Below are 11,881 nucleotides of genomic sequence, written 5' to 3' on the forward strand. Positions count from 1 at the left end.
CTTTTGATCGTTGATCTTGATGCGTTCGTAGCTACTGTTGGCGCGTGCGTAATGGAATGCTTTCCTCGGTCATCGATGTCAAACATGCCGACCAGTGCTGTATTAAAACAGTAGCATTTGGTGTGCAAGAGAGTGAAATTTATATCATACAATAATATCTACATATAATTAATATATTTAATTATATATATATATATATATATATATATATATATATTTATTAACATTTATTTTTTTATTTCAAATTTTTTATATTAAATGCTATAGTTGTAATACACACATACATATAAAAAATATATAAACAGCTGTGAGCAAAAGTTATTACATATATTATTATATATAATATAGTAAGTATAATATATTTGAAAAGTATGTAAGGAATTTCTGTGCTATTACGTCATTTTGCACCGCATCTGTGTCGACCAATAGTGTCAAACCATTGAGTCACCATGGTACTCGCGGCAAAAGGGAACAGTCGAGGAGTCGAGAAGCTTTGGGACTCGCGGTAACCAAATTCCGGTCAGTCAGTTGTGCTCTAGCGTCCCGTTCGTGTCGTCAGCTGCTCGCACCGAGATCGCGAGCTCTTATAACGAAACGTTTCTCGCCACAAAATTCGACGGACACTTGCGATCGATTAAATCGAATTCGTACAAAATACACGTGTCAGTGTTTATTATCCCGATCGCTCCAATTCTGGCGACCAACTTCTGTTTCCCTTCGGTTTATCGATCGACCGGGCAAGCCGTTTTCGCGCGCATTTTTTCCACGAGCAACAAGCTAAAGAAAGAAGATTTCTTTGGACGGAAAGATTGAGGTTAGTCTCACACTTGTTGTGCGTGTTTGAGTCATTACTGGTCGTGAACGAAGCCCTTTTATTGCTCTTAATGGTCTCAGTATTAGCAGCAAAATCGTACATTCTATTACGTTTAATTTTTATTATTGTCTGTTAAAGCAGAGTTCAACAAAGAGAGTTTCGAGATAACATTACTTAAGCGAAAATTTTCTATTTTTAAGTTGTAAGTTTTGAATAATTATATAAATAAATAACATCCAAGGCAATAAATTATAAATCAAATTTTATAGTTAATTCTCTATTATTTATAATTATGAAAACTTGTGCAATAAGTATTATATCTTTGTGAAAAAAAGGAATACAATTGAAAAGAAGTTGATGATTTTCCTCGACGTGTCTTGAGTAAGTCGTTTCAAGAAGTAATAATTAACGTTAATATAAACAGAGTTCATTTTACATGGATTCATAAATCACACTTTGTTATGTCTCGAGGCAAAATTAGACATATGACTTTGCCAAGTTTAACGAGTACATGTCAGAACAAACATTGATATATTTCGTCCGACATTTATAAATGCTATGACGAAAATATATATTAAAAAAATGGATATAATTTATCTCGTACATTATCAAATATAATTATTTCGCGCGTCATATCGTTCTTGACGTAACGAAGGACAAGGACATTATACCATATGATTTATCAGAATTTTACATAGTATGTAAGTCGCAAGTGTAAATTTTTCGCAGTAAATCTTTTAAAAGGAGAAAAAAAGATAAATCTTGAAAAATTGAAGATACTTTGAAAACGAAAAAAAAATTGATAACGAAAAATTATACGATCGAATAATGCTACTTGAAAATTTATTACTTTCAACAAATTCCATCGTTCGATTCTCGTGCTTCTATAATTTTATTTATAGCTTCTATTGCGTGTAATTTTCTTGCGATTATATCATCACGTGAATTGCACGAGATTATTGGCTTCGTAAACTCGGATGATCACATTCCGGAAATTTCACATGATTGCAATAAATGTTAAAAGAGTACCGCAAATTGCGAGATTACATTTCGAAAGATCTATGTAATTCCGATGAAAGTCGAAAAAAATATATTCGCAAGATTATGCAATACTGATAACTTCTCTTTTATGATCGAGATAATTGTTTCGCGAAAATATTTCGGAATGTAGACAGCTGTGCGCGCAAATGTCAGAACGTGCTATCAGCGGATTACGATTTCATCAGTCATCTATATATATATATACAGGGTGATCCCGAACGTTCCAGCCAGACTTTGAGATCTTATAGGAAATTTAATTCTGAACAAAAAATTTCCTTTAAACATGATTCGAAAAATGCTTCCTTAAGAAGTTATCGCTCAAAAACCTCTGATGAAGAAAGAGCAAAAGGTAAAAAGAAAATGAAATAAAAGGAAATAAAAGGAAAAATTTCATTTTCTTTTTACCTTTTGCTCTTTCTTCATCAGAGGTTTTTGAGCGATAACTTCTTAAGGAAGTATTTTTCGAACCATATTTATAAGAAATTTTTTGTTCAGAATTAAATTTCCTATAAGATCTCAAAGTCTGGCTGAAACATTCGGGACCACCCTGTATATATATAAAATTCAAGTGTAGTGACACATCACATGTCGAATATTTACGAGAGTAAAATTTTTATATCCCGGAAGCATACTTTCTCAAGATGACTCAAAATCAAATGTCTTATCATCTTATCATCTTATTAAAATGAAAAGATCAGTGAATTAACGATAAGTGTCGAGGAATGTTAGATATTTGAGAGTTTTAATATTGTTAAAATCAGCTGATTCAAGTTTTATTATTTCATACATTTGCTATGTGATATGTAGTACAGTTCCTTTTATAGAAAAAGAAAGTAGAGAATCAGCACGATTTTCTTATATGCTTTTCTTATCTTGATCAGTAAACTACGATCGGCAAACAAAAGATTAAAACTGTAATGAAAAGATTCAACGTTAAGTCAACGAAAAGCAAACTCTAAAATATCTTGAGAAAATATCTTAAGAAAATCATTCACTCGTAAATAATCATTCAAGTCCGTTGACGAATGAATTAAAATCTGTCAAATATATTATGTCATTTTTGTCAATATTGGTTAACGTGACATTCTTTGATTTCTTCCGAGATACCTATCAAATCGCAATTTATTTCATATAGACGAGGTAACTTTTTTATCAAATCGATAACTTTCCGTTCCATTAATTCAACCAAAAAGAACAAACTCATTATCATACTTAAGTTTAGCGCGCCAAAAAATATGACTTGTTACGCAAGGTCAATTCTAATAATGACAGCAATTTAAATATAGAATTTTCGCGTTGTGGCGTACGTGCTACGAGCGTGACAGGCAAATGTTGCGTGTTTTTCAGGCGTCCTCGTGATCATCCCGGAGAACGTTGCATCGAGCACGTCAACTTGCGTGGAAGAGGCAAAATAGAGGAGATCGCGTCGATCAACTTTAAGTTTACGAGGTGGCGTGACAGGATCGAGCCAATAGTCGTTGAATCGATTAAATACCGAAAAAATAAAACCAGCAGACGAAGCGAAGTCGATTTTCATCGATTGACGAAGTGTTCGCGCTTGGTGGCGAAGATCGAACACCGAGGGAATCTCTTTCTTCTTCGCATCACACGCACGTCGTGCATCTCGCTCTCACGCTGATAATATAGTTTAACAGTGAGAGCAAGGCAGTGAGAATGGCTCTCTTCCGGAAGTTCAATGGTAAGTACTTATTTGTCAATTAACGATTATTGGCTGTACGATATCGTGTGTCTCTATTTGCTCGGTTTATATTTTTATTGTAGGTTTCCTTTAGTGTAATTCATCGATTTTTTTTATTCTTATTACATTTTCTATTTTACTTCTTTTTAGATATTTATAATCTATTATATTTTTAAATTAAGTCTGTTTAAAATATTGATTGAAATCTGCTTAGTATTTATAACTAGAACGTAATATGATTTTATAAATTTATTTTATAATGCACATATGTAGATGCGAAAATATTAATTACATAATATTAAAGAATAATAATAAATATAGGTACAAAAATGTTAATTATAATATTAAAAATATCAAAATATTTAAAAAATAAATATTAATAAAATAATGAAAATAATTAATAAAATATAATAAAAAGTAATAAAATATCAAAAATAAGAAGTATTAAATTTCTAGTCGTATGTCTATTTTCACATAACGATTATTTTTGCATATATAAATATCATATATAAAACATTGAAATATCAATAGTTCAATGTTCAATATCTTTGCCAATATATGTATGTATATCGGTAGCTCTTTAGACTTTGGTAAACAAATTCCAAAGTTCTCAATATGTATGTGTCAGCAGTTAAACATAACATTTGAATAATAATAAATAATCGAATAATCGAATAAATAACTGAGTTGTTATCAAATAAAAATTTCAATTGCATATAATTAAAAAAAAATCAATACACATTATAAATCAATATTTTTTCAATTCAAAAGAATATTAAAATTTTCACTTAAAAGTCTTTTATATGTACAAAAGAAATTATTTTCCTCGAAATTATTTTTGGAGAAACTTTGTGACATGATTTTCGCGAACATCACATCATCACATTGACACAATAAATAATTCTTCTTACAAAAATTTCCAAGTGATAAGCATCATCTTAAATATGATAAGTATTATATAATGGCTTGCGTGTAGATTGAACAAAAATCAGAAGAGATAGCTACAGCACGGTATCAAGTTCATATGACTTTGTGCCGCGTCATTTGCGATGTAAACGAAAATTCAAATAAGCAAACGTTGCGCATTACATTACGCAGTTGCATATTCGTCGCACACATCACGTATTTTTTATCGCACGAGTGACGTACAAGCATGTCTCAACTTCGTATAAGGTGTCCGTAATACGAGCTTCTATTTCTCGTTGTTCAGTTTGCAGAAATAGATACGGAACAGATATATTCTGGCACATTTTCCGTTCTTAACTTGAAAAAAAAAACGTAAATGGAGGATTTATCGATCGCGTACAAGGTCTGTCAGAAGCATTGATTTTAATCTTGACGACGTATTCTAAACGTATCTTAAATCAAACCGTTCAACGAGACATTTTTATTATTAGAGATAATTTTTTATGGGAAAAAACTGTTACAACTATATTTCTTATATTTTTCAGCATTACATTTTTTGGTACAAATAAATTTTTAATTAAATTAAAAAAAAAATCAGATTTTTTTTGACCAGATTATTTTAAAATATTAAGAAAATTTCAATTTTCAAAATTGGAAATTTTAGTTCAAATTTATTATAATAAAATGAAAGATTACAGAAGATCTTGAACACGATATAATATACAGTCGTAAAACTACTTATTGATGAATGACTTGTATTTAAATATGTATACGAAATTACCGGAAACACTGCATAAATGTGTGAATTTACTGTGCTCAAATCAAGATATTTTCTTTCACGGTATAAATATTATCATGATTAATATTCTCGATCTACCGGCATGTAATTATCATACGTGATAAAAAAAGTTAAAAAAAAATATTACGCAACTCAAAGAGCGTATTGGTTTTGAATATTTGCTTCGATGTTTTGAATAATAATTTTACATGTGTATTTAATTTTTTCTAAGTTGTGTTAACTATTTTTTTTTAGATTGTGCTTATCATGACATTGTTATAGTAAATATTTTTGTGTCACATTATTTTTGTGTCATAATATTATATTAAATACATTTTGTTATTTTTATACACACATAGTTAATCAAAATTAATAACATCAAAATTAATAACGAAGAAAATTATTCAATCCGAAAAATATGTAATACTAAAGCAAAAAAATTAATACACAAAGAATATATTAATATATAGATATAATATTGCATTAAATTATTTTCACTAAACAATTGACAATTTATGTAAAAAATATAATTTATATTTATAAAAATAATCGTGTTAAATGTTGTAAATTACTGTTCCTCTCAGAATTATCTCATACTTTATAATCAATAACCTTTATCAATTCAGAAAAATAATATAGCTGTCCATGTTAAGGATTTTAGAAAATTATATAAGACGAGATTTAGGAAATTGTGTAATTTTTTTTAAATTTTATTTTCCTTATCTATCGCTATTTCAGTCATTCTTTTATAATTTCATTAAAATGTCATTTAATGCTGCTTATTTATTTTATAAGTAAGATTGGACTATCTCTTCCGATAATATAAAAGAAAGTCTTTAATTAATTTCAAAATAATATAAAAGAGAGTCATTAATATGAATTAATAATCAATAAATAATAAAATAATATTTTGTGTACACAATTTTAAAAAAATTTAATTTATCTACTAAATTATTTATATATTAAAGTTTAAAAAATTGTAACAAAATTATATTTATCCATCAATCATGTAGAGAATATTTAGAGTTTATTTGTTAATAAAAAATTTAGGTATGATTATTCCGCGTAACAATTCACATATCAATGATATATTGCTTGTATCAGAATATGGAATTGGAATTAATTTAATCTTTTCATAACAGTTAAAGTAAAAAATCAAAGTATATTGTATCGTGCGATATGGAAAGGATGAAAACGTTCGTGTTACGAAAGTAATCTGCTATCGATTCGATTTTCTTTCTCTCTCGTCGTGCACTGTAATTATCATCAATTCAATAACGCAACACAAATCGTTAATACGAAAGAGAATGATTGTTCGATCACGTATAACTTCATGGTCTTCTAGAATTTATAACCTGCTTCAATGTTTTTCCTTGAACGGAATTCTTTTGAATGGTCAGGGTTGACTGCAAACATTAATAAAATAGTTATAATAAATAAGTTATAATTTTTTACATTTATAATCTTAGAATTTTATAGATATATTATCAACTATATATTTGTAGTGATATATATTATTTATTAATATGTCCTATTAAAATTAAATATTAATATTAATAAATTAAGATTAAAATTAAATATTAATATTACTAAATAAAAATTATAAATAATATATAATATATAGAAATATAATATAAAATAATAACATATTAATATTAATAATCATTAATAATAATAATTCATTATTTCTTGAAGTGCTTGTTTTTTATAGCAACATAGAATGTCGCAAGCTGGACACGCAATGGTTATTTTCGTGCATATTACATATAATAGAAGGCGAGATGTTTACTGTAAAATACGTCATTCATTCTTGATTTGAAATTATTAGGTTTCATATGCTGAGAAGTTCAAAGTCTCAATTTTGCGTTATAGTGAGACAAACAGATATATATTTATGTTCGTGTGTTATTTTGATGCGAATACACGATTATTTCAATAATGAATATTAATAGAAAGTTTGCAAGAGGTTTTTAATAACTCTGAGATTAATACCTAACATAGTAATAAAATAACAATAATTAACATAGTAATAATACTAATAATAATATAATTTAAAATCGATTAAGTGTAAATAAAAGAGAGAAAGAATTCCTATAAATTATTAATTTGAATAAACATGTTTTTCATATGTATTTTAATATTATATATTTAAAATTAAAAATTTTAATATTATATATTTATTATATTTAAAGTCATTAAAAATAAACATTATTTGTTTAATTAAAAAATTATTAATATAGATTATTAATACAGATAAAAAATTATTAATAGATTATAGATTATGATTATTATTGTATCATTGAAAAATATCGCATTTAATAAATTATCGCAATTTATCTCAATTGACTCTTTAACAATAGGCATTTGTATGTATTATAGAGAAGATTCCCCGGAGAGGAATTCTGGGGGCGATGATGTTTCTGGCTTGCATGTTCTCGTATGTTATTCGTACTAATTTATCCATAACTATTGTTGCTATGGTAAATGCTACGAGCAAAGACGGTGGAGTAGGTCCAGCGTGCTCTATAGCAGACATAAAAAGCAATAAGACAGTCGAGATCAAAGATGTAAGTTGGCGATCACTAAAAATTTATATAGAAACTTTCACAAAATTATACTATAAATATATCTTTCTTATACTTTTCTTTTAGTATGGAGAACGTTTTGAATGGAATCAACATATCCAAGGACTGTTACTATCAGGATATTTTTATGGCGTTTTACCAGCTAGTGTACCAGCTGGACTCTTAGCCGAAAAATATGGAGGTTCTAAAGTAGTAGCGTAAGTATAATTGAAAATAAATTAATAATTATTAATTTGTCTCCAGAGAGTTATTTTTGACTTTTTGTGACATAGATTTGCCACATTAATACCCGCAGTATTAAATCTCTTAATGCCATGGGCTGCTTCTGTTCACTACGGTTTCGTCTTCGCTCTTCGTTTTGTAATGGGATTTTTTGGAGTAAGTTGTTCATCTTGTATGTCTTTCAAGTATTGTGAATTCGTTATATTTAATAAAATTGTATGAATTCTCTGCATTCAAATACTATACTTAATTTTGTTTTATGATTTTTATATCTAGTTTTAATATACCTAATTTCATTACATAGAGTATATTTTTTTACTTAATTTTGTAAATTTTTTAATAAAGAGATATTTTTTATGCTCCTTTTTGTGTAGTATATTTTCAAATCAGATGTATGTAAATCCTTAATAAAAATAAATCTTTAATTTTTAGGGCGCCGTTTATCCTGCTCTCCATGCGATGATTGCTAGATGGGTGCCTCCTGGTGAAAAAGGCATGTTTGTGTGGACTATGCAAGGTAATAATTAGTCTTTTTTTTATGTTCTCAAGATATAATAATATATAATATTTATATGTTTTTGGTTTTTTTTAAGGTGGTCCATTCGGAACTGTTGTGACATTCGCTTTATGTGGTGCGGTAATCAGCGCTTATGGATGGAAAACTGCATTTTACGTTACAAGTGCACTTATGTTAGTTTTTTATGCTTTATGGGTATACCTAATATACGATACACCGGAATTGCATCCCGGGATCACGGATAAAGAGAAAACGTATATAAAAGAACAAATCGGCACTACTGTCTCAAAGCAAAAGGTTTGAAATATATTTTTCATAAACTACAAAATAATGAAAAAAATAAAAGAAATTAATATTAATGTTAATATTAATAATCTTACATAGGTCCAATTACCAATAAAGGCAGTTGCTACATCTTGTCCGTTTCTAGTATTATTATGGGCTCATTTTGCAAACATGTGGGGTATATATTTCATCGCTACAAACGGCCCGAAATACACGTTAGAAGTCCTCGGTTTCAACATGAAATCGGTATTATTTTCGTAATGAATTTATTTCACGAAAAAAGTCTCGATTATAATATTATACTTTTATCTCGTCATTACTAAAGATGTTTCTATTTTGTTTATTTATATTGTTTGTTTATAGGGTGGCGCAATAACTGGATTGCCTTATATAGCTAGATTAGGCGCCGGAGTATTATTTGCAGCAGCGGGCGATTATGTGCGAAGGAAGAACTTTTTGACTCTAAGCTGGTTAAGAAAGATATTTATGCTTTTCTGTAAGTAACAATCTATTATTTCTTTGTTTGAAACAATCTATTATTAAAAGTTGAGATATTGTAATGTATGCGCGTATATATGTATAAACAATGTTATCTAATTAATGATTGTTGCATGTTATATGAACAGCTCACATGGGACCTGCAGCTTGTTTAATAGTGATGACATATGCCGGTTGTGATGCTACAGTTGCGATGGTAATGTTAATATTTGCGTTAGCCTTCAACGGAGCTGCGTGTCAGACCAATTTACAAAATCATCAGGATTTAGCACCAAATTATGCTGGTTCTTTATACGGAATTATGAATACATTCGGTAGTTTTCCCGGATTCATCATTCCACCCATTATTGGTGCTTTAACCAATGAGAGAGTACGTTACTTTTTTACATTAAAATTATGTCAAATATATATACTCTAATTTGTTTAACATGTTTTCATATTACAGAACGGAGTTGAGGAATGGCGTATAATGTTCTGGATATCGGCGATAGTATTTATATCGGCAACGGTACTGTTTTGGCTATTCGGATCGGCGGAAATTCAACCGTGGAATGATTCGACTCACACTAAAGTACCTACTATCGCTGAAGAGGAGAAGCAGATAACGATAAAAGATACAGCGATTGATACGGAAACCGAAGAAAACGAACGTCTCTAATGATTTAGAAAATTAAACGAAGGTAATATGTGTCCATGTCTGTACAGAAATTAATAGTTTATTGTCGAAAAAAGAATACATTTGAGGATAATGCAAATTTTGACTTTTCTGTCAAAAAATGTTATTATGTCATATTTTATATACCAATTACAATCAATTTGTATAGCTTCCAATTATTAATGGATACGAAAATAATTATCTCCTTATTAACGTATATCATAAACTTGAAGTAAAACAGAGATAATTAAAATCTACAGAATATTCAATATAGAATATTCATAATTATGTTATTTAGAATATTCATGCTCCCAATTACAGATACATATTGCTGGAATATCATGCCATCTTTCGTATTTAATCGGATTTATATCTTCTAGATAAAGTTATTTTTTTTAGAATATAAGACTAGAATATTTCGGAAGATAAAACGTTTTAGATTTTATATATTTTTCATGACTTTCATGCATTTGTATCATCTCAAATATTTAATTATAAGTATTTATATATTTGATATTGTATCACGTATACTACTTACATCACAAAACGTCACGATCGTATCATCAGATATCTAAAAGAATTATAGACGTGGTATTCAAACAATGTTTCGAAACGTAAGAATACTCTATAGTGCATTTTTTGATTGCGTGCCAAAGTACATGTATGTTATTCTCATTGAAGGACAAAACTATGGTCGATGAATTTAATAGATTCTCTGTGAGATAGATATGAGGAACCTTTGGCACTGTCTTCGGCCTAATAAATAGCCGAGGCTAAGTTAGATATTATAAATACTTTATGCTAGGTACATTAAATCGTCATGTCTGTATATTTCTCATTATACACAATGTTAAACTTTCTTTGCACGAGACGATTTTACATGTAACTGTGATATACATATTCGCAGTAATTTACGCATACTGATCTCCGATTTAATCGCGGCCAGTGATCTACAGATTGTCTAATATTCCAATTTATTTGTGAATAGACAAATAAATTAGGCAAATAAATTAAATGATCACAAAATATTCAAATCATGAAATAAAATTGCGGTGAAAAGTAGCTTTTCTATAATTTTTACTTATGTCTTTGCGTCTAGAGAATGACTGAAAATTTTAAGATCTAATCACTCACATCTGAAGTTGATTGCACTCGTGAATAGGCGAAGAAGAAACACATCACATTCATAGATTATGGAAAGATATACTGTACTGAAACGTACATATGCGTTTGCTATCTATAGAAAATATAGAAAATAATAAATGTGTTGTTCCTATATTTGAAAAAGGCGATCATTGTTCAAATCGAATTATTTCAACGCAATGTTTGTTGTTTCACCAATAATAATATTACTACGCATGTAATTACATTAAAATCTATGTAAAGGAAGTGTTTAGCAATAATATTTTTTGCGTAATAATCATAAAGAAAAAGTATACATGAAGATACAACTCGTTTACTTGTTTTAAAGTAAATAAGTTATGCGCATATATAGATGTGTCATAATATTATTAATTGAGTTGTATATGTTATTTTTAAACACATATTTTTTAAAATATATGTCTTTTATTTAATTAAATCTCGACAGCATTTGTTTTGTGAAATTCGTGTACAAATCGTAATAGATTGTATGTACATACATGTATAACGAACGATCGACTATTATGCGACTTCTCATTATATAATAATAAAGAAAGTCATGTGTGTCTCTACAAATGTCATCAAATTTATTATAAGTAGATCAACAATCTTTTTTTTATTTCTAGATGATTAATAAATAAAGAGAAATGGACAAACTTTTTTATCAATTTGACACAATTTGCACGCACATTCATATATATATATATATATATATATATATATATATATATATATATATGC

The 11,881-nt window shown here is 28.4% G+C and overlaps 1 protein-coding gene across 1 annotated transcript; it reads left to right on the plus strand.

The window, feature by feature from the left end:
• The first annotated feature begins 530 nt into the window (after positions 1-530).
• On the plus strand, positions 531-11,716 carry LOC105250619 (sialin). The gene is made up of 11 exons (XM_011256805.3): positions 531-814; positions 3,203-3,554; positions 7,618-7,805; positions 7,890-8,020; positions 8,096-8,201; positions 8,478-8,562; positions 8,639-8,859; positions 8,947-9,093; positions 9,211-9,343; positions 9,474-9,715; positions 9,791-11,716. The coding sequence occupies exons 2-11, from the start codon at positions 3,530-3,532 to the stop codon at positions 10,001-10,003; spliced, it is 1,491 nt and encodes a 496-aa protein (XP_011255107.2). The 5' UTR covers positions 531-814; positions 3,203-3,529; the 3' UTR covers positions 10,004-11,716.
• Positions 11,717-11,881: the final 165 nt, after the last annotated feature.

Source organism: Camponotus floridanus, unplaced genomic scaffold, assembly GCF_003227725.1.
Source record: "Camponotus floridanus strain SB8 unplaced genomic scaffold, Cflo_v7.5 scaffold26, whole genome shotgun sequence".
NCBI classification, from domain to species: domain Eukaryota; kingdom Metazoa; phylum Arthropoda; class Insecta; order Hymenoptera; family Formicidae; genus Camponotus; species Camponotus floridanus.